The 24,124-nt window shown below is 43.6% G+C and overlaps 1 protein-coding gene across 3 annotated transcripts in view; it reads right to left on the bottom strand.

Annotated features, from left to right (window-relative positions):
• Nucleotides 1-22,396, bottom strand: part of cndp2 (carnosine dipeptidase 2) — a 54,726-nt gene extending 32,330 nt beyond the window's left edge. The window contains exons 1-4 of one of the 3 annotated variants that reach the window (XM_072262626.1): nt 22,334-22,396; nt 10,593-10,682; nt 7,372-7,515; nt 5,675-5,837 (exon numbers count right to left, since the gene is read on the bottom strand). In XM_072262626.1, the coding sequence (XP_072118727.1) occupies nt 5,675-5,837; nt 7,372-7,515; nt 10,593-10,652 (367 nt within the window). In that variant the 5' untranslated portion in view covers nt 10,653-10,682; nt 22,334-22,396. Of the gene's footprint in view, nt 1-5,674; nt 5,838-7,371; nt 7,516-10,592; nt 10,683-21,824; nt 21,918-22,333 lie in introns of those variants that run through there. The other 2 variants (XM_072262634.1, XM_072262644.1) reach the window with 2 other exon arrangements.
• Between the last annotated feature and the right edge of the window lie 1,728 nt (nt 22,397-24,124).

The following is a 24,124-nucleotide window of genomic DNA, read 5'->3' as shown; positions in this document are numbered from 1 at the left end:
AGGCTCTCTAGTCTCCATTTCAAAACCATCTAAACTACCTCCTGCCATCGACCTGCGCTGGGACCACAGCCCTCCAGATCCCTACTATCCAAACCTCTTTTAAACGTTGTTATCAAACTCACAAGCACCACTTACACTGGCAGCACTCACGACCCTCTGACTGAAGAAGTTTCCCCTCATGTTCCCCTGAAACTTTTCACCTTTCACTCTTAACCCAGGACCTCTGGTTGTAGTCCCACTCAACTTCAGTGGAAAAACACATACAAAGTGCTGGAGAACCTCAGCAGGCCAGGCAGCATCTTTTTTCCATAGACGCTGCTTGGCCTGCTGAATTCCTCCAGCATTTTGTGTGCGTTGCTTGGATCTCCAGCATCTGCAGATTTTCTCATGTTCAGTGGAAAAAACTTACTTGCATTTACCCTATCTATATCCCTCATAATTCTGCATACCTCTATCAAATCTCCTCTCAATCTCCTATTTTCTAAAGAATACAGTCCTAATCTATTCAGTTCCTTCTAACTCAGGTCCTCGAGACCCAGCAACATCCTTGTAAATATTCTCTGCACTCTTTCAACCTTATTTACATCTTTCATAAAGGTAGGTGACCAGAACTGCACACAAAACTGCAAATTAGGCCTCACCAACGTCTTGTACAACTTCAATATAACATCCCAACTCTTGTATTCAATACATTGATTTATGAAGGCCAATGTGCCTAAAGCTTTCTTTACACCCCTATCTACCTGTGGCACTACTTTCAATGAACTATGTACCTGTATTCCCAGATCCCTTTGTTCTACCACACTCCTCAGTGTCCAGCTGTTCACTGTGTAAGACCTACCCTGGTTGGTCCAACCAAAGTTCAAAATCTTGCACTTGTCAGTATTAAATTCCATCTGCCATTTGCCAGCCAGCCCAGATCCCTCTCCAAGCCTGGTGTCTTCTGCAAATCCGCTGATCCAGTTGACCACATTATCATCCAGATCGTTGATACAGATGACAAGCAACAGCGTGGTGGCGTTAATCCAATTCAACAACATCGGGTTCTGACTTAACCTCCACTAATAGGTCTTTGCAGATTGAATTAAAGATCAATCACTACATAGCATCTTCACTAATTTGATGACTATGGGGAGAAGGGTACAGCATGCATTATGGTAATGGTCTAACAAGCCAGAAATAGGAGAGAGAAAATCTAATAATCTAAATGTAGCAAATTGTAAACTAATAGTAGGCAGCCTCCTTCAGAACTCTCACAAAAGATTCAGCAAAATACCTACCATGCAACTGCATTCTGGGCCAGACAGATCGTTGACTTTCAGAATACTCTGGACATGAGCAGTAAATAGTGCAATGTCAATGGCGTTCACAATCTCACTAAATAAAAAATATTTGGCGCCCACAGGATATCTCAAAGCTCTTTACAACCAAAGGATTACATCTGAGGTGCAGTTGCTGCTTTGAGGGTAAACGCACACAATAGTTGCACACATTACGGGCCCACTGAAAGAATGATATGGATGATTGTCAGGAACTGCACCACCAGCCTTAGGAACAGTTATTACCCCTCAACCATCAGGCTTTTGAACCAAAGGAGATAACTTCCTTTGCTCCATCACTGAAATATTCTCACAGCCTATGGATGAACTTTCAAGGCCACTTCATCTATTCTCAATATTTATTGTTATTTTATCTCTCTTTTTACATTTGCACTACTTGTTGATTTTTTTTTGCACAATGCTTGTTGTCCGTCTTGTATTGTTTGTTGATTCTGTTGTGTATCTTGTATTTATTGTGATATCTTGCAGTTGTTACATGTGGTGACATATATGTACTCTAATAAATTTACCTTAAATTTTGAACTTTGCTGGGAAGAATGAAGAGAAGCAAATAACGAAGAGATGATTCTCTCGGGGTACAGGAACAGAGAGGCTTGGAATGATACATATATTGTGTACAAGATGATGAGAGGCATTGATTGTGTGGATAGTCAGAGACTTTTTCCCAGGGCTGAAATGGCTAGCATGAGAGGCCACAGTTTTAAGGTGCTTGGAAGTAGGAAGAGGAGATGTCAGGGGTAAGTTTTTTATGCAGAGAGTGGTGAGTGCATGGAATGGGCTGCCAGCGACGGTGGTGGAAACGGATAAGTTAGGGTCTTTTAAGAGACTCCTGGATCGCCTCATGGAGCTTAGAAAAATACAGGGCTATGGGTAACCCTAGGTAATTTCTAAGGTAAGTACATGTTCGGCACAGCTTTGTGGGCCGAAGGGCCTGTATAGTTTCTATGTTTCTATAATGAAGTTGCAGGAACGGGTAATGTGAGCCTGGACACTGGTCATGCTCTCTTCCACTACAGCCATCAGGAAGGTGGTACCGGAGCCTCAGGGCCCACACCACCAGGTTCAGAAACAGTTATTACCTCTCAACCATCAGCCCTTTGAACCAAAGAGGATAACCTCACTCGCTCATCATTGAAATGTTCCCACAACCTATGGATTCACTCTTAAGGACTCTTCATCTCATGTTCTTGATTTTTATTGCTTATTTATTATTTTTTTTGTATTTGCACAGTTTGTGGTCTTTTGCACACTGGTTGAACACCCAAGCTGTGCAGTATTTCATTGATTCTATCATGGATTTATTTGAGTATGTTCACAAGAACATTAATCTCAGAGTTGTATATACAGTGCCTATAAAAATATTCAGCACCTTTGGGAGTTTTAATGTTTTATGGTTTTACAACAGTGAATCACTGTGCAACTAAATTGGCTTTTTTGACAGCGATCAACAGAAAAAGTGAAAACAGATCTCTACAAAGTTATCTAAATTAATTACAAATATAAACCACAAGATAATTGATTGCATAAATATTCACTCCCCCCCCCCCCACCAAATATGACACACCAAATCATCACTGGTGCAGCCAACTGGTTTTAGAAGTCACATAATTAGTTAAATGGAGATCTGTTTTTAGAGATCTGTGTGCAGACAAGGTGAAGTATAAATACACCTGGATCAGGATGGTCCAACTGCTGGTGAGTCAGTATCCTGACAAAAACTACACCATGAAGACAAAAGAACACTCCAAGCAACTCCACATAAAGGTTACTGAAAAGCACAAGCAAGGAGATGGATACAAGAAAATTTCTAAGTCACTGAACATTCCTTGGAGTACAGTTAAGTCAGTCATCAAGAAATGGAAAGAAGATGGTGGAGTTAGCTGTAAATCTGCCCAGAGCAGGCCATCCTCAAAAACTGAGTGACCGTGCAGGAAGGGGACTAGTGAGGGAGGCCACCAAAAGACCGTGAAAACTCTGGAGGAGTTACAAGCTTCAGTGGCTGAGATGGGAGAGACTGCGTATATGCCAACTGTTGCCTGGGTGCTTTGCCAGTTACAGTTTAACGAGAGAGTGGCAAAGGGAAAGCCAGTATTGTTAAAAAAAAAGTCACATAAAATCTTGGCTAGAGTTTGCTAGAAAGCATGTGGGAGACTCTCAAGTCAGCTGGAAGAAGGTTCTATGGTCTGATGAAACCAAAATTGTGCTTCTTGGCCATTAGACTAAACACTATGTTTGGCCTAAGCTAAACACTGCACATCATCAAAAATACATAACCCCTATCATGAAGCATGGTGGTGACTGCATCATGCTGTGGGGGTGCTTCACTGCAGCAGGCCCTGGAAGGCTTGTGAAAGTAGAGGGTAAAATGAATGCAGCAAAATACAGGGAAATCCTAGAGGGACACCTGACGCAGTCTGCAAGAGAACTGCGACTTGGGAGAAGATTTGTTGTCCAGCAAGACAATGACCCAAGCACAAGGCCAAAGCTACAAAGGAATGGCTTAAAAACAACAAAATTAATGTCCTGGAGTGGCCAAATCAGAGTCCAGACCTCAATCCCATTGAGAATTTGTGTCTGGACTTGAAAAGGGCTGTTCACGCATGACCCCAATGAAATCTGACAGAGCTTGAGCAGTTTTGTAAAGATGAATTGGGAAAAATAACAGTGTCTAGATGTGCAAAGCTGATAGAGACCTATTCACACAGACTCAAGGCTGTAATTGCTGACAAAGGTACATCTACGAAATACTGACTTGAAGGGGGTGAATACTTATGCAATCAATTATTTTGTGTTTTATATTTGTAATTGATTTAGATAAGCCTCATTCAAATAGAAGAATGTTACACAAAAGTGTTGGCTAGGTTGTCCTTAACAGGGATTTATAGTTTAAACCACTCCATTCAGCAGAAGGTATCTTAATAGGTAATACCTCATTTTTCATAACATGTTCATTACTACCACCTCTTCAAGCGTTAAGCTACAAACAGTAGCTCGCCAGAGTCCTCTGTCCTGGGCCAATCTTTCGAGCAGTCCCTCGGTTTAGCCCTTCTTTCAAGATCTTTCCTCTCCCAGGAGTGAGGTCTTTGGAGCTTCTGCTGGTATTTCTGTAGCCTACGTCTTTACTGGATGGGATTGCTAGCCCCATGTCCAACCCTCCTCCTTTTGCAGCTGGACCTGGGACTGTCCTTGGTGGACTTAGTATGTTCATCACAATTGAACAGTATTTTGTGTGTAGTTGAAGAAGAGAAAGCAAATTCTTTCTCACTTTGGAAAACAAGAGAGAACAGCTTTCCTCTCATTGCTCAAATAATTGTCTTGCTGTTTGCCAACAACTGAAAATGATTCATTTTTAATAGAAATTGTAATTATGACCGAAAGCAGTGGGCAATTTTCACCCACATTTCTGGGGTGTTACACTCAAGATGAACTAAAATCTAAGTGCTCACGACAAAGGTTCTTGTTAGTTTGGTGTAGTCACAAGACTACACAATGCAATCTTATTTATCACCGTTCCCCTGTAATCAGTGAAGTACTGATGATCTTTCATCTTTGATCAAAGGTTTGATCTTTCACATTTCATCACTAAGCACATTTATAAAGAGCACTGGGAAAAGAAAGCAGCCTCTATCAGCAAAGCCATGCTCTCTGCTCGTAAACCAACATCGGGCTATCCATACAGCAGACTTGGGTCCAACGCCACCAGCTTCAGGTACAGTTATCACCCAACAACCATCCTAGGCTCCTGAACCAGTGTGGATAACTTCGTTCACTTCAACACTGAGCTGATCTCACAACCTTTCAACTCACTTTCAAGGACTCTGTAACCTTGTATTATATAATTACATTTTAAAAATTATTTGCACAATTTGTTCTCTTTTGCACATTAGATGTTTGTCAGACTTTGTTAATTACACTTTTTAATAAATTCTACATTATTTCTTTATCTTCCTGTAAATGCCCGCAAGAAAATTAATCTCTAAGTAGTATATGGTGATATACACTGTACATCTTTTGATAATAAATTTACTTTGAACTTTGAACGCTTCGATTTAGGTAATTGAAGACAATCATGACTGAGTTTTAGTAATTCACCCACAGCGATGAAGGAAACAAAATGAAGCCACCACGTTCTTCATTACATATCCTGTATTTATATTAGCTACTCAACCATCAGAATACTCAGAGTTTTTCCAACTACTCCATCAAGCTTCTGGTCAGAAGATGAAAGCGAAAACTAAATATCAAACAAGAAATGCTTTTGGTGAAATTATTGTGCCGCTCAGGCCAGACATGGAACTCTAGCAACCGTATTATGAACAAAAAAAAAAATTCACCATCTTTTTCCACCAACGTAAAGGGCTCAGAATCCCATCCATCTTCAATTTGAGCAGGCTGAACATCCAGATGTCCATAGATGCATACGGTCTTCTTGGCTGGGTCATTGCCCAGTGTGGCCAATAGGATTGGTGGAAGCGGAATCTTTGCTCCATCAGGCAGCTGATTTAAAATTTTAAAAAGTACATCAAGGTCAGTGACCAATTGTGAAATTTGTTGTGGAGAGAATTGTATTTGTATATAAAGTGATATGAACTATTGATTACATGAAATAAACTGTTGATCCGTCAAATAAGGATCTATCCTGGTCTGGCACGCACAGCAGCGCCTCTACTTTCTTAGAAATTTGTGAAGATTTAGCATATTATCTAAACCTTTGACAAACTTCTATGGATGTGCAGTAGAGAAAAATATTGACTAGTTGCATCATGGCCTAGTATGGAAGCACCAATGCCCTTGAATGGAAAAGCCTATATAGATGGATCCATCCCCACCACTGAGCACATCTACATGGAACGCTGTCATAGGAAAGCAGCATCCATCATCAAGGACCCCACCATCCAGGCCACACTCTCTTCTCAATGCTGCCAGCAGCCCCAAGACCCAACTATAGGTTCAGGAACAGTTATTACCCCTCAACCATTAGGCTCTTGAATCTGAGAAGATAAGTTCATTCAACTGCACCACTGAACTGCCCCCACAACTTATGGACTCACTTTCAAGGACTTTTCATCCCATGCTCTCGATATTTATTGCTATTTATTATTATATCAGGCTGTACACTGTGGATGTTCTCCGATAATAAAAGGAACCACCATTTGAATCATTCGATTTCTTTTTCCTTCTTTTTGTATTTGCATTTTGTTGTATTTTGCACACTGGTTATGTGTCTGTCCTGTTGGGTGAGGTCTTTCATTGATTCTATTGTGTTTCTTGTATCACTGTGAAGGCCCGCAAGCAAATGAATTTCAGGGTTGTATATGGTGACAATAAATTTATTTGATAATAAATTTATTTTGAACTTTGAGGCAAGTGGGCTGGTCACAGCTGGGAAACCTTAACACAATATTCAACACTTTTGATAAGAAAATAAGAAAATTTGAAATGATAAAGAAATTTCCAAAGCACATCATAAACACAGGAGATTCCGCAGATGCAGGAAATCCAGAGTGCCATACATAAAATGCTGTAGGAGCTCAACAGATCGAGCAATATCAATGGAGAGAAATGAAGAGCTGATGTTTCGAGCTGAGACCCTTCACCAGGACTGTGAGGGGGGGGGGCAGCCGGAATAAGAAGGTGGGGGGAGGGAAAGGAGTACAAACGCTAGAAGGTGATAGTTGAAGCCAGGTTGGTGGGGGAGGTGGGGATGAAGTGAGGAGCTGGGGTGTGACAGGTGTCTGAAGAAGAAGGAATCTAATAGAAGAGGACAGTCGACCATGGGAGAAAGGGAAGTAGGAGAGGTATCAGAGAAGAGGCAAGAGGGGAGCCAGATTGGGGAATGGAAGAAGAGGGAAGGGGTAGGGGGGAAAATGATCAGAGGTTAGATAAATCGATGTTCATGCCATCAGGTGGGAGGGTGAAACCGGGGAGGGGCAAGGCAAGTAGGTGGGGGAGGGGGGATGAAGTGAGAAGATGGGAGGCCATAGGTGGAGAGGATAAAGGGCAGAAGAAGCACATCCTCTGTAGTTCTCACCGTTTGCTGCCCATTTTCAGCCAGCTCCACTGATCCACCCAGTTTTTCTATCTCCTTGCTGACCAACTCCACCATTCTTATAATTTCGCTTCTCTTCTCTGGCAATGCAGACACGCTCTGTATTGCCACCCATTCTGCGAGGCGCTGGGGAAACAAACTCAATTCGTTTATAAAGCTACCTTCACACTTTCACAGATCACAGAAAGGCAGCATTGCACTTCAACCTGGTTTATATCGAGACATGAGGCATTTTATTTTTTTTAAATACCAAAGCAGCTGCATCATGGCCTGTTATGCAAACTCCAATGCACATGGATGCAGGAGGCTTCAGAGCCTAGTGGATGGGTACAGGTCTCCCCACCATTGACAGCATCTACAAGAGGCAATCTGTCAGCGGTGTACCTCAACGTAGGAGTTACTTCCCTCCCCCCACCCCAAGCCATCGGGCTGATTCACACCTCCACATGTTAACTTGAACCCACCCCTGCAACCACAATAAATAATTTTAAAACTTGGAGGTAGACGGTGCTGCCAGTCTTACCAGTATTTCAGCATCATTGTGCAAGAGGGACAATAAGTGCATATCATTTACATGATTATTTCAAATTCACATTAACCAGTCGAATGCAGTGTGAAAACAGCGGAATAAATGGAAAACAACTACCAAGAATTCTATTCAGTAGTTACTGTAATACAGGACATTAAAGTACTAAAAATTTAAGCAATGCCACTTATTAAGATTCAAATAAGCCTATATTTGTATTTGGCTGGAACTGCATGACTGCTAACTGAATTATCAAAAAGAAGGAAATTCCTCATCCTGACAGCAGATGCGGCGGAGTCAAAGGAATTGAGAGAAGGGGATGGCGTTTTTACAAGTACAGTGGGAAGGGTTATAGTCCAGGTAGTTGTCTTATGTTTATAATAGACATCAGTTGATAAGCTGTCTCTAGAGATATAGCCAGAGCGATCGAGAAAGGGGAGGGAAGTATCAGAAATGGACCAGGTAAATTTGAGGGCAGGGTGGAAGTTGGAGGCAAAGTTGATGAAGTCGATGAGCTTGGCATAGGTGCAGAAAGCAGCACCAATGCAGTCGTCGATGTAGTGTAGGAAAAGTGGGGGTAACACCGGTGACGGGTTGGAGCATAGACTCTTCCACTTTGCCGATAAAAGGGCAGGTATAGCTGAGGCCCACGCGAGTACCCATGGCTACACCTTTTGTTTGAAGGAAGTGGGAGGAGCCAAAGGAAGAATTATTTAGAGTGAGGACGAGGTGGATCAGAGTGGTGGTGGAGGGGAACTAGTTGGGTCTGGTGTCCAGAAAGAAATGGAGAGCTTTGAGGCCTTCCTGGTGGAGGATGGAGGTGTATAGCAACTGGTCATCCATGGTGAAAATAAGATGATCGGGGCCAGGGGACTTGAAACCATTGGAAATATCAAGAGCATATGAAGTGTCATGGATGTAGGTTGGAAGGGACTGAACCAGGGGGTATAAAACTGAGTTGAGGTATGCCGATAAGTTCAGTGGGCAGGAACAAGCTGAAATAAAGGGTCTACCTGGAAAGGCAGGTTTGTGGATCTTGGGTGGGAGGTTGAAACAGGAGGTGCTGGGTGCAGAAAGTATGAGATGGGTGGCAGTGGATGGGAGATCCCCAGAGTTAATAAGGGAGGTGATGGCATGGAAGACAATGGCCTGGTGTTCTTTAGTGGGGTTCTGTTCAAAGGGTAAGTAAGAAGAGGTGTCTGAGAGTTGTTGCCGGGTTTCCACAAGGTAGAGGTCAGTATGACAGACTACTACAGCACCCTCCTTATCTACGGGTTTGATGGCGAGGTTAGGACTGGTGTGGAGGGGATGGACAGCAGTGCGTTCAGAAGGAGTGAGATTAGAAATGGAGAGAGGAGTGAAGTCGAGATGGTTGATGTCCCGTCGGCAGCTGGCAATGAAAAGATCCAGAGCAGGCAGAAGACCAGAGCAGGGTGTCTAGGAAGAGGAGGAGGGTTGAAGATGGGAGAAGGGGTCATTGGTGCTGGGTGAGGGGTCCTTACCAAAGAAGTAGGCACGGAGACAGAGGCAGCGGAAGAAGAGCTCAGCGTGACAGCAGGCATGGAACTCACTGAGGTGTAGTCGCAGGGGGACTAAGGTGAGGCCTTTACTGAGGACAGAATGTTCTGCCTCAGAGAGGGGAAGGTCGAAGGGAATTGTGAAGACCCGGCATGGATGAGAGCTAGAATCAGAGGGGGGGAAGGAGGTTGGTAATGTCTGAGGAGGCAGTGGATTGGGGTGTTCAGGGAAGGTGAGGTGAGAGGAAGATGGAGGAGGATTGGAGACAGTATTTTAGAACCACTTCCTTAAACTGCCCTGATGCATCATACCGCTTTCATGTAGAACTTTCACTAAAACGCAATGTTATGTAGAAAGACAATAATTAAAAGGAATGCTTACTAAATATACTGGAAAGGTCTGCAAATATTTGCCAACTATGCTGACTTAGGGTATGTGGAAAATAATTTCCTTTTAAATTTGAAACCAAATTTGAGCTGAGAGCTAAGTTCAAATAAGAGTTTGTGTCTGATCACAGACTTCAAGATTTCTTCACTTTGGAAAATCCTTTCTTCAATGACAACTTCTAAACTTCTAATATTTTACTCACAATGGGCAGCTATAATGAAGAAAACAAATATAGGCCCCAGCTCCATCAATTATGTAGTAACACACTCCACAGATACAATGCCAAAGAATTTGCCTTGCTACTTCCAGATTATAGTCTCAGCTGCAGAGGCTGTTTTAAGGATTACTTTGTTATATCTGTCAGAGCCCTCAATAGGAACTAGCAACAAAGCCAATCCTCTATCTACCCCACCTCCTTAATCAGTATTATATACATACCTCTTCTGCAATATCAATCACTATGCTGCTTGCCACAGACAATCTCCCTTCTTAAAATAATACTTGGATACATGAGGAGCTGATACATTTAAAAACAGATTACTGCTGTGGAACTGCACTCTACTTACGATAATCTGTTTCTCAGAAAGGGGTCTTCATTAAACATAACACTGAACAATACAGGCAAGTTCAAGTGATTAACACTAAAAAAAATCCTTTGGATATGATCTTGCCTCATTATTAACAGGGAAAAATGCTTAGAGCACGGTAAAAGAAAAGCAGTTACCTACCAGTGGATTAACAGTTACAAAATGCAAGAACAGCAAACACTTACTGTTACATACAAATCTTGATTGTCATCTATGTACTTGAAAAGCTTTGGCAGATATGCCATTGTCCTGGTGAGCAGACTTCAGTAGCGGTTCTGAAAGCAGAACGAGTTGTGCTGAGTAATGCTTTGAACTTTGCAAATGCTTGCTTTATAAAGGGCCTGGAAGTCTCGAAACTCCACCCTTCAAATACTACAGGTTCTCCAAGCAATAACCAAATGTACTCAACTAATTAACCCTTTGTAACTATTGCTCAGCAACCGTTAAAATTTAATATCATATCCCACGTTCTGAAAAAAGCTCATGGACTAGAGGCAGCCTTTGTACAGTGGTGGAACGAGGTTCCACAGACCATCTTTCTGACCCACAAGCCAGCATTGAATGGTCTAGGAGTGGGGGCCCATAATTTTCTGGTGTTGGGTAGTCTGTGCCATTCCTCCAAAGGAAGCAAAAGCCCCTAAAAGGGGCAATGGCAGCAGACAACTGTGGCCATAAATCCCACACATTTTTACTCAACAGACCCAGACATCCCACCCTGCAAAAACTCATTTTAGGGAGGTAGCACCATCAATTTGCGGGAGACTCCTGGGAGAGGTGGGATGTCTGCAATAGAGTAGCTCCTTAGCAGTTGGCCAGCTAGTTTAAATAATGTTAGCTATGCTAATGAACGAATGACACCTGTTAAACTCACCTCAACATGTCTTTTACAGTCTCAACCCACCATGGGCAATAGAAAAGTCACTGTTGCAAACAGTGCAGCGAGCAACACTGTCATTATTTTGACCCCTATTAGGCAGGGGTACACTTTAGTGTAGTCTGGGGTGACGTACGTTTTTTTTTGGAACACTCTGCCATAGCGCGCGCGCGCTCTCTCTCTCGTGGTCGCTCGCACGCTCTCAAGCGCTCTCGTTTGCTTTCTCTCTCGCTCGCTCTCTCTCTTTCTCGCTCATGCTTTCTCGCTCGCTCTCTCTCTCTCGCTTATGCTTTCTCGCTTTCTCTCTCGCTCTCTCATGCTCTCTCTTTTCTCTCGTTCACTCTCAAAAAAATTGATTTCCGTGATATTGTATATAATTTGCAGGCATCAGGGAGCCACTATTAATATGCGGGAGACTCCCAGAAGTTCCGGGAGAGGTGGGATGTCTGCAGACCCCAAAACAGTCTGGCACCAGAGTGACTCAAATCTTAAAACAATGTCTGGCAGTTCAGAAACTGGATCCAAGGTCTGTTAAACTATAATCTCAGGATCACTACCTGCGCCACATGCTAGTCAAAGTATGAATAGCAGTACATTAGAATGAATACCTGCCTTGAGCAGTGGTGCAGGAGGGAGTTGTTAACATTCCTGAGTATTAAAACCATTTCTGCATGAGGTGGGACAGTACCATCTGTTCATTGTCCAACAATCTCTTCGACCCCGTATTAGGACAAGGTCTGTGAGGATGGGAAACAGCTTCTTCCCCTAGGCAGTGAGATTACTGAACTCCCTGTCATATGAAGCGCCAGTAGTGTTATACTACTTACTTTTTAACTTGCATGTGTGACGACAAACCAAGTTATCAGAAGATTAATGCTGATGAGAGAGATAAGGGAGACAATGGAGAAACATTCAAAATGCTAATAAGAGAGAAGAGAGAGATTAACGAGAAAGAAACACATTTCAGATATTGACAGACCGACTGCTTTGAACCTGAGCTGTTTGAAGTTTGATGGACAGGCGATACCCCAGCAGGGGGATAAAAAAGAACAGGTTCGCTAAGGCACGACACACACAAGATCACGAGATAACGAGACCCTGGAAGAGCGGTGTGCCCCCACGAGTTGGTGGAAGTTTGGAGGTCTGATCGCGGGAACCGACCATAGACGCACAGGGTGAAAAGGTACAATCGGTGGGAACCTGGTGTGTGAGTCTGCCCTTGCCTGGGTGCCGGGTTCACCGCGGAAGAACGGTCGTATCCGGAACGGAGGGGTCACAGTCGGTGACCACAGGAGACATAAAAGGGTCCGCCCGAAAGCTAACTGCGAAGAACATCAAAGGTCTGTTTGAATCAGATTTGCATATCTATCTCTCTCTCTCCAACGGCACAACAGCGATTACTGCGAACTGTACTAAGCTGAACTGAGCTCTGCGTCACTTGAGACTGATCATTTTACCCCTAGACTGCGATAGAGCTTGATTGATTCCTATTATCCTAGTTCTGTGTACATGTGTTTTATCATTGCTAACCTGTTGCATTTATATCCTTACGATTATTGTACTGTGTTGCCGTAATAAAACTTTATTAGTTTCTGTTAACCAGACTCTAACTAAGTGGTCTATTTCTGCTGGTTTGGCAACCCGGTTACGGGGTACGTAACACATGTAATAATTTATTTGTGGCAATATTACTTTATTTGTTGTGTGTGAGTTCTACATACTGTGTTGTGCAAAGGAACGTTGTTTCCTTTGGTGGTATACATGTATATGCTTGAAATATCAATAAACTGGAACTTGAACATACCAAACAGACTACACCTGGGCATAACCATGATCAATGCCCCGGGGCATTATTTGCTAGTGCTGTTCAGGAGGGAACCCAAGCAGCAAAATAGAGGGACGCAATGCAGAGACAAAAGCTAAAGCTAGAAAAGAGAAAAGCAAGAATGGAGTACAGAAATATCAAGTGTAAAGGACACAGGGGTTACTAGATTCTGAAAGGACAATAAGTATAAGGGAACCTCATCTGAAACAAGGTCAGTGAATGTATGGCACAAATCAGTACAAAGGGTTAAGATTTAGTAGTCACTACAGAAACATGGTGGGAGGGTGGAGATGATTGGAAATTAAGAATCCAAGGGTATCAGGTAATACTGAAGGACAGGCAGGCAGTTAGGGAGATGGGGTGGTGCCCTTAATTAAGGATAAGATCAGGACGATATTGAGAGACGATATAAGGGTTAAGGAACAAAATGTTGACTCTATCTCGGTAGAGTTTAGGAATATAGAAGGAAAATAAAATCATTGGTGGGAGTTGTCTACAGGCAACTGAATACTGTAATAACATTACAAAGGTACAGACAATAAACCAAGAAATATCTGATTCATGTAAGACTAGAAATGCAATTGTCATGGGGAACTTCAATTTGCACATATATAGATTGGACAAATTATGTTGATTGAGGCAGACTTGAGGAGGACTTCATAGAATGCATCCATGATAGTTTTCTTGAACAGCATGTCAGTGAACCTATAAGTGAAAATGCTATCCTAGATCTAGTCTTTTGCAATGAGAAAGACAAAATTAATGATCTTGTAGTTAGGGATCAGCTTGGAAAGAGTGATCACAGTATGAGTGAATTTCTGATACAAATGAAGGGTGCAATAGTTTAATCTCTATGCCTAAATAAGGGAGACTACAATAGGATGGCGGGGGTGGCGGCAGGGGTGTTGCCAGTATAGACAAAGAACACAATTTTTATGGCGGGCCTGCTGAGGAACAATGGCAGACTTTCAAAAGAGCTTTCACAGCGTTTAATAGAAGTATATTCCAGTTAAAGGCAAGAAACAGTAAGGGTAAAGCAGCCTTGGAAAACTAAGGAAATAATAGGCAACATGAAGCTAAAAGCTCATGCGTACTAAGTCAACAAGAGTAGTGGGAAACTGAAAGATTGGGAAAACTTTAAAAACAAAGAACCACTAAGTGAGCAATAAGGAAAGGGAATATAGATTATGAAAGTAAACTAGCAAAATAGATAGTAAGAGATTTTATAACTATATGAAGTTGAAAAGGGTGGCCAAAGTAAGTGTACAGTATGTCTCTTGGAAGATGAGAAGGGGGAATTAATATTGAGTAATGTGGAAATGGCCAAGGCCTTGAACAACTATTTAGTGCTGACCTTCACAGTGGAGGACACATCTAAAATGTCAAAGAGAGATGTTATAGATACAATGGAAGGTGAGGACCTCGAAACAATTGTTGTCACTGAAGAGGTATTGATGAGAAAACTAGTGGACCTAAAGGTAGACTAGTCCCTGGTCCTGATGGATCCCAGGATACTGAACAAAATGGCAGAAGTTATAGGAGACACAGTTGTAATAATTCACCAACTTTGGGCAGGTCCCGGTGGGTTAGAAGACAGCGAATGTCACACAGCTGTTTAAAAAAGGATGTAGGTGAAAGGTGGGTAGCTATGCTGAGTTAGCATAATGCCTGTAGTCAGGAAAATGCTTGAAGCAACCATTAAGGAAGAAACAGTGAGCCACCTGGATAGAAGTGGTTTTATCAGAGACACAGGATGGATTAAGGAAGGGCAGGTCTTGTTTGACAACATTTCTGGAGGTCCTTGAGGATATAATGAGTGCAATGGATAGAGAAGAACAGGTAGATGTTGTATACTTAGATTTCCAGAAAGCATTTAATAAGGTGCCATATAAAAGACTTTCCATAAGCATGCATGGAGATAGGGGTAATGTATCAGCATTGCTAGGAATGGTCAACCAATAGAGGGCAGAGTGTTGAGATAAATGGGCGTTTCTCTGGTGAGCGGAGTGCTGCAGGGGTCGGTGCTGGCCACACCACTGTTCATTAACAATTTGGAAGAGGGGACCAAGTGCAGAGTATCTAAGTTTTCTGATGACACTAAACTCAGTGGAATGCAAACTGTGAAGGGGATCCAGATAGTTTGCAGAGAGATGTAACTGAAGAATATTTCATTATTCTCCGAAGGTGGAAAGGTTGCAGGGTGTCAGAAGACATCTCTGACTTGCTCTTGTAGCTATAGTATACATGTGGCTAATTCAGTCCAGTTTCTGGTCCACAGCACAGAAACAGGCCCTTTGGTCCCTCTAGTCCATGTCAAACTGTTATTCTGCCTCATCCCATTGACCTGCACTTGGACCATGGCCCTTCCTACTCCTCCCATCCGTGTTCTTACCCAAATTTCTCTTAAATGCTGAAATTGAACCCACATTCACTACTTCTGCTGGCAGCTCGTTCTACACTCATACCACTCTGAGTGAAGAAGTTCCTCCTCAAGTTCCCCTTAAATATTTCACTCTTCACCCTTAACCTGTGACTTCTCGTTCTAGTCCTACCCAACCTCAGAAGAAAAAGCCTGCTTGCAGTTATCCTATCTATACCCCTGCATGATGACATCTCTAACCCTGTAGTACATTGCTGGTGGGACACAACAGTGATAATCCAAGTGAGCGGAGAAGCTACATGGTCATGTAATTATTTTTACTAAAATTATCACCACCTGATACTTGTGTGGCACATACACTCAGTGACCACTTTATGAGGTACACCTCGGAACCCGGTGTGGTCTTCAGCTGCTGTAGCCCAACCACTTCAAGGTTCCACGTGTTGTGCATTCAACGATACACTGAAGTACAGCACTACTGTTAATGCATGGTTATTTGGGTTACTGTCGCCTTCCTGTCAGCTTAAACCAGTCTGGCCGTTCTCATTGGGCGTCTTTTACTTTTTGAACCATTCTCTGTAAACTCTAGAGACTGCTGTGTGTGAAAATCCCAGATCACCAGACGCATAGCAATACTTGTGGGCCACTTCCAGCACATCACATATTGTGTTCCTTATTGATGCAAAGCACATCTGGCACCAACAATGACTCCACAGTTAAAGTCACTTAGATCACATTTCTTCCCCATTCTGATCAACAACTGAACCTCTTGGCCACGTCTACATGCTTTAATGCATTGAGTTGATTGCCACATGATTGGCTGACTAGATATTTGCATTAATGAGCAGGTGTACAGGTGTACCTAATAAAGTGGCCACTAAGTGTTAAGATACATTAGATAGATCCTTTATTGATCCCAAAGAAATAAAGTATCTATCTATCTAACTGCTCTTTCTTAGCCCCTGCATTCAGGCACGGACTGTTTCACTTTAAGGAGTTTATCACTAGAACAAAGGCATTGCAGAATCACTGGCCACCAAAAGAGCTTTATTTGTCACTTAACTGTACCTCAAAACATATGATGTGTTGTTTTGTGTCATTGAGCAACACAATATGTGATGTGCCGGGAGTGGCCCACAAGTATTGCTATGCTTCTGTCACAAACATTGCATGCCCACACATCTCACTGACCCGTACGTCTTTGGAATATGGGAGGAAACCGAAGCAGCCAGAGGAAACCCACACGGTCATGGGAAGAACATGCTAAATCCTTAGTCAGTGGCAGGAAATGAACCCTGATCCCCCAGCCAACACTGTAAAGCCTTGCAATAACCGCAATGCTGCCATGTCTTTTGACATCCACATCACCTGACGACGGGTAGCATTTGGAGATTCCCCTCAGTAACTTCCGTGCACGATGGACTTCTAATAACTGCTAACATCTTTTACGCAAGATATCACTTCCGCCAATGGAATGCTTTCCCCTTAATTGCTTATTTCTTCAATTTCAACTAGGTTCCTTGATACCACAAATTTTCAAATGTTGTCTAAGATTGAGGTATCCTTGCCTCGGGGAATTCGTTCCTGGTGAAACCCAACACCAAGTTATTGGGAGGCAAGTACCATTTGACAGTGCAGTTGGCAACACCTCCTCTTCCTTGGCTAACAATTGAGGGTAGACGTGATGGTAAACACAAGAGTCCGGAGATGCTGGAAATCCAGACTAAAACACAAATGCCGGAAGACTCGGTAGGTCAGGCACCTTCTATGGAGAGGAATAAGCAGTTGACATCTTGGGCTGAGTCCCTTCATTAGGAAAGAAAAGAAGGGGGAAACATTGGCCCTGTTTTCCAAGCTCCCGCAGAGCTCATCAATTTCATGAACTTCACTACCAACTTCAACCATGCCCTGAAATTCACTTGGTCCATCTCTGACACCTCTCTCCCCTTTCTTCATCTCTGCCTCCATCTTGGGAGATATCTTCCACAACCCCACTACTCCCGCAGTTACCTTGACAACACCTCACCCACCCTGTCATTTGCATGGATGCTATTTCCTTCTCTCAGATCTTCTGCTTTTTCACATGATGTCCATTCCAGAACACCCAAGACATCCTTCTTTTTCAAAAGCAGTCCCACTGCTATCGATGCATCCTCAACTACATCTCTTCTATTTCCTGATTATTCCGCTGCCCCTCCGATACATAAAAGTGATAGAGCCCCCCTTGTCCTCACTTAACACCTACAAGCCTACATATCCAACATATCATTCTCCACAATTTCCACCATCTTCAGCATAATCCAACCACTAGGCACATCTTACTGCTTTTCCCAGCAAGTGCTCTCTCCATAACGCCCTTATCCACCCATCCCTCCTTTTGAACCCTCTCCAGACATTCATCCCTCCAGCTGTGCAAAGGGTAAAACGTGCCCCTACACCTACTCCCTCACTACCATTCAGGATCCCATGCAATCCTTCGAGGTGAGGCAGTCCTTCACTTGTCAATCTACTGTATTCCGTGCTCCCACTGCAGCATCAATGAGATCTGATGGAGATGGTGGAACAGCTCCATCCAGCGCCCAGCTCTGTCTGTCAAGAGAGCCAGGATCTCCCAGTGGCCAGCCATTTTAATTCCACGTCCCATTCTCACACTGATGAATCTGTCCATGGCCTCTACTGCCAAGTTGCGGCCAGATACAAATTAGAGGAACAACACCTCATATTCTGCTCTTGTAATCTCCAACCTAACAAAATGAATGTCGATTTCTCCAACTTCCAGCAACCTCTCTCCGCCCCACACCATCCCCCATCTCCCTTTTGTATTTCCATTCCTATTAGCCCCCACACACCTTCTTATTCCCCTCCCCAGCCCTCTTGATCAACCCATCAACCACTCCTTCATCCCTCTGGTTCACCTTGGGACCTCTTTCCCTTTATTTCATGCCCACTGTCTTCTCCCATCACATTCCATCTTCTACAGATCTTTGTCAATATACATCTATCACCTTCCTGCTTCTTACATCATTTTCCAATACAAGTGCACCCCTCCCCACTGCCTACCTTCCCCCTCTGATTTGTATTCACTTTATCACCTGGCAGCTCTTGCTCCACCCCTCCCTCCTCCCCCATAATTTTACACTGGCTTCCTCCCTTTTCTTTCCAGTCCTGAGGAAGGGTCTTGAAACAAAACATCGACCAATCATTTCTCTCCATAGATGCTGCCTGGCCGCCTGAGTTTCTTCAGGACTTTAAGCATTGCTCTAGGCTTCCAGCATCTGCAGTCTCTCGTGTCTCCAATAAAGTTATTACATTAATAGATTGCAAGGTCTAATGTTCTTTTCTTTATTGGTTTAACACTGGGCAGAGCTAGACAGACTCTATCCTTTATCTAAATAACAGACTACCTTAGATAACGCAAAACTGTAAAAAGTAGCAGCACAAAGGTAAAAATCCACCAGCCTACATGTTTGAAGGTGAACTTTACTCTTTGGAATAGCAATTTCAGTGCTATAATTTTAGATATAAAAACAAAAAATGCCAGAAATATGTGGTGGAGCTAAAGGAGGTGCCAGAGAGCAACTTCTCCCAGTCCAGCAGCTGCAAAACAGCTTAAATTCTTCTCTTTAATGCTTTTTCTTTCCTTTCCTAGACGCTGGGGTCCTGTCGGAGTCCGTGACCTACAGCTGCACTCAAACTGCGGTTCTTCACGGCAATGGGCTTCAGCTCTCGGAGCTTACCATGCGACTGTTTTCAATATCTGCAGGACGGTCCCGGAAGATGCGCGCCTTCAGGGTGCAGCTTTGTGGGCCCGTTTCTTCGCCAGTGTCACCAACTGAAGTGTCACGGGAGATTGGGATATTGATACATTGGGTGCGACTGTCAGAGGCTTCTGCACGTGAATGATCACTCTCTCTCTCAATGGTGTGCTGCTGATTCTCAAGTTGGGAACTTGAAATAAAAGTGACGCTGCAGACTGTAACACTGAAACAGCAAGCTGCTGGTCTCCCCTCTCGCTGTGGCAGGACTGATACCTCTCTTCCCCTATTGTAAGTAAGAGACAGCAAGCCAGCCTGTGGCATGTCAAATGGCTGGGTGAACAGTGGTGTTTGGTGGACCCTGGATCAAGGTCTCTTCAGAGGTTTTGGTATTGCTTGCATGCTGGATGGTGGTGGTGGGGGGAGGGGGCAATGCTTTTGCTGAGGCAGGTGGGGAAGGGTTGATGCTTGTGTGTTGGGGGGGCTTGGGGTTCTAACATTCATTCACTGGAGTTTCGTGGACGTCTGCAGAGAGTCAGAATTTCAAGTTGAATCTTGCATACGTTCTCTGATGTTAAATGGAGCCACTGAAATACTCAGAGGGTCAACATGGTAGTGTAGCGATTAGCGCAATCGCTTTACGGTGCCAGCGATCACTGATATCCGCCACTGTCTGCCCTCTGGGTGCTCTGGTTACCCCCCCCACCCCCCGCTTTGCAAAGACATATGGCTGGGGTTAGTGAGCCAGGGGCAAAATATGCTGACGCTGGAAGCATGGCCCCAGCGCACTCCCCAGACCGCGCTGGTTGTTGGCGCAAAACATAGCACTTCACTGTATGTACCAACATACATGTGACAGACAAAGCCAATCCTTTCATCGTTAGATCAGGCAGCAGTTGTGGAAAGAGAAATTAAATTCACAATTCAGGTCAGAGACTCTTCCTTGCACTGGGGTAAGAGAAATTATACAAAAAATGTTTAAAGTGCAGAGAAGGGATGTAGAAAAGAAAGGGAGTGATCTCGACTAGGGTGAGAACATATTAAATGGGTTAATGAAGGCAATAAGAGGGCAATAGTGCTTCTGTATTTCTGCTAGGTGTTGCAAAGGGCAGGCCCATGCAACAGGCTCAACAGTTAAGACTACTGACACAGCAAAAAAGTCTGTCAATATCATAGATTATCAGAACTGACTGAATTTTTCCTGACAGAGAGAGAAAACAAGTTAATTAAAGTTGTAAGACTTGATACTGAATCCAGCAACATGCACACAGTGAGGAAGAGATGTTGTACCTAAAACCTGCATTGGTCTTCGTTATAACAGGCAGGCAGTCACAGATGGTGAGTTAAAGAGTCAGACAGGAAGCTGAAGGTTGCTCCTACAGGCCACATTTGGGTTCGCCAGTGTAGAGGAGACAGGAGTGCAAGTCAACCACTACTTAACCCCTTGTTGGCAGGAAGGAAAGGATGAGAGGACAGGTTTTGCACCTCCGATGGGAACGCACTGGACAAAAGGGAGTGGTTGTTCACATCGCAAGAGCAGACCAGGGAGTAACGAAGGGAACCGGCCCTTCAAAGTGCCTCTTTGGAGCTGGTGGAAACTGTGAAATCCAACTGCTTGAGTGTGCAGGCCAGAGGGGTGGACAGTGAGGATAAGGAGAATTCTACGTGACTGGTGGAGGATGTGGGGGGAAGAGGGGAAATGCAGACAGCATATGTGATGTAATTAAGGAGGTCACACTGTTCACTGAGCAGAAGTGCTGGATCGTTTGCTATTTCTGGTATCAAAATTCTACAAGGTGTCAATTCTACATTTGAAATCTCTTTGGGAGAGATTCCCATTCGGAGCAGAGTTGGGAATGGCCTGGGATCCAGAGCCTCGATCGCAGACGATGGGGAGAGATTACTTATGCTGGTTTCACAGTCATTGCCAGCACACACAGGAAGCCAATCCAGCAGGCTAGCTTTCAAAATGAAGGGCCAGTGTAAACGGCCAGCTCTCGAGGCTGAAGTTTCAAATCTTATAAGGGAGTCAAGGACCAGAGGCCACAGCCTCACTATACAAGGATGTCCTCTTAGTAAAGAGATGAGGAGTAATTTAGGCAGAGGGTGGTGAATCTGTGGAATTCATTGCCACAGATGCCTGTGGAGGCCAAGTCATTGGATATATTTAAAGCAGAGGTTGATAGTTTCTTGATAAGTAAGGGAATCAAAGTTAATGGGGAGAAGGCACAGGAGAATGGGGTTGAAAGAGATAATCAATCAGCCGTGATGGAATGGTGAAGCAGCTCTAGATGAACTGAGTCACCTAATCCTGCTCCTATATTTGATGGTTATGGAAATGAAGTACAACAGCAAGTTATTTGTCTTGGAGTCTTTAACACCAATGTATGGAATCGAGCTTTTCCTATAATACCTCTGGTTATTAAAACTCTATCAACCACTGACTTAAAATTATCAGTTATTCCAACATTAATTGGCAATTATAAAAGTATAATTCAGGTTTCTACCACAGTGTAAAATATTTTTGAACATCACTCCAAATAAGATGAATGATTTGCTCAGCTGACCCCCCAAACCACTTACCTGTTTCCTCTACTGACTAGACCATTAACGTGCATCCTCAACAAACAGGAAATGAAAGATCACGCAAGAGTTTTCCATATAATAGTGGCATTTTACTGTATTTGTTGCATAAATTAGCTTAAGACGTTGGGCAACAAGTTTAAAATTACCCCCCCACAGCGAGTTTCATGATTCTACTAAAAGTCTGGTTACGGAGCTGGATGGGAAAGCGGGGTAGGATCAGCCAAACACCATTAATTTAAATCTGGAAACCTTCACTAGCTGGATGGGAAAGCGGGGTATAACTGATTGCCATCCACCCTGAGTTTATGACTCGGCCGACAGACCACTGCTCCATCCAGGAAATGATCCCCATTTTCCCCCGAGCCTCCTCCTAGTCACAACGCCGCAACATCTCATTACAATTTTGCTTTTTCGTCATTTACAGGAATGCATAAATTTAAACTACCAGACATGCAGTTTCAGAGTGACCACACCCTGAAATACAACCCGAAACTACACCGGCTCACCTGCGTTCCAAATTCGGGCGTAACCCTGGATTAACAAACGCCACTCACATTCGGACTTCCGGGACGCGAGCTTGATTGACAGCAGCTCTAAACTAATCACCGCACGCCGTGCTCGGCGAGGGGAGGGAGGAATACACGACATCTTTGTATGATTGCGGGAGGGTGGAAATTTAGCATTCCCTTATTTTAAAAGTATTTTCTGTTAAGGTGTGTTTGTTCCTTGGTATGGTGGCAGAAAGCAGGATATCGTTCAAAAGATATTTGCAACATGAATGAAAAAGAAGCATTTCGCAGAGTGCTAAGGGAGATTTGGGAGACCGGGACGAATTTTATTTTTTCGAAAACGTCCCCAGACCTGGTGGGCTGAGTGGCCTCTCTCTGTGCGTGATTATTATATGGTTTCAGAAGAGGCCTCAGAGAGGGGAGTAGATGAGATTCAAACTGTGGGGTGGGCTTTATTATTTAGAGCTCATTTGGAAATAACAAGCCGTGATTATTATGGGAAACAACCTCAGAGATAAGGGACTGCAGATGCTGGAATCAGGAGTCAAAGACCTATTTGCTGGAGAAAACTCAGCAGGTTGGGCAGCATCTGTGGGGAGAAAGGAACTGATGCAGGGTTTTGATCCAAAACAGCTGCAGGCTGTATGGGATACAAGCCTCATTGAGGTCGGTGGAGGAGAGTGTGAGGCATCAAGTTCCTGAGTGTTGCCATGTTGAAGGATCAGCCTTGGGGCCCCACACGCTGATACATCAGCGGATCTACTTCATTCGGAGTTTGAGGAAACTTAGCATGAATTGAACTGACTTTATTACTTACATCCTTCATGTACATGAGGAGTAAAAATCTTTATGTCATGCCTCTGTCTAAATGTGCAATTTATAATAAATAGTATGTACAACAATATGACATAGAAATACAGTTGGGTCAGCATGAATTAGGTGTCTGCATGACACCTAAGACTCTTGCAGATTGTACAGGTGTACAGTGGAGAGCATTCTGAATGGTGTATCACAGCCTGGTTTGGAGGCAGCAATGCACAGGATGGAAAAAGGCTGCTGAGGGCTGCAGACTCAGCCACCTCCGTTACGGGCACGACCAGTGAAGTACACTCAGGTACAGCTCCTTGCAGATCCTGCTAGGGAACCGGACTTGTGGCCGGATGACTTTCGGTTCACATGGGAGATGGGAGGAGGTGATAGATAAGAGCTTTAGGGAGGCAGATGCCGCTAAGTTGCAGGTGGCAGGTAGTTGAGTGATGGTCGAGAGGAAAAGGAAGAGGCAGGAAGTACTGAGTATCTTGTGGCTGTTGCCCTCAATCAAAGGTATACCACTTGGTTGATTCTCCTCACTGACAATCAGCGGCGGTGCATCTCAAGGATGCATGCTTAGCCCACTGCTGGACTCTATACCCATGATCGAGTGGCTAGGCACAGCTCAAACACCATCTATAAATTTGCTGATGCCCATGTCCACTACCTCAGTTCCACCAGCATTTTGTGTGTGTTGCTTGGATTTCCAGCATCTGCAGATTTTCTCTTGTTTGTGATTGGATCACTATTTTTCTTCTCTTTCTCCCCTATGTATTTAATTTTTAATTATATACAATGGATTCCATTTAATTGGGTAATCAGTTAATTTGGGATCAGCTGCTTATTTGAGATAACTCAAAGAATAAAAACTAACTGAGAAAATAGCAGAAATTCCCTTTGTTTATCTGAGACAGTACGGCATTTAATTGGGACAAAACCCTGTTGCTGAAACGTTTCTCTCTTGGGTAAATTGCGTGC

Source organism: Mobula birostris, chromosome 1 (assembly GCF_030028105.1).
Source record: "Mobula birostris isolate sMobBir1 chromosome 1, sMobBir1.hap1, whole genome shotgun sequence".
Lineage (NCBI taxonomy): Eukaryota > Metazoa > Chordata > Chondrichthyes > Myliobatiformes > Myliobatidae > Mobula > Mobula birostris.
This window is presented reverse-complemented; position numbering and strand designations above follow the sequence as displayed.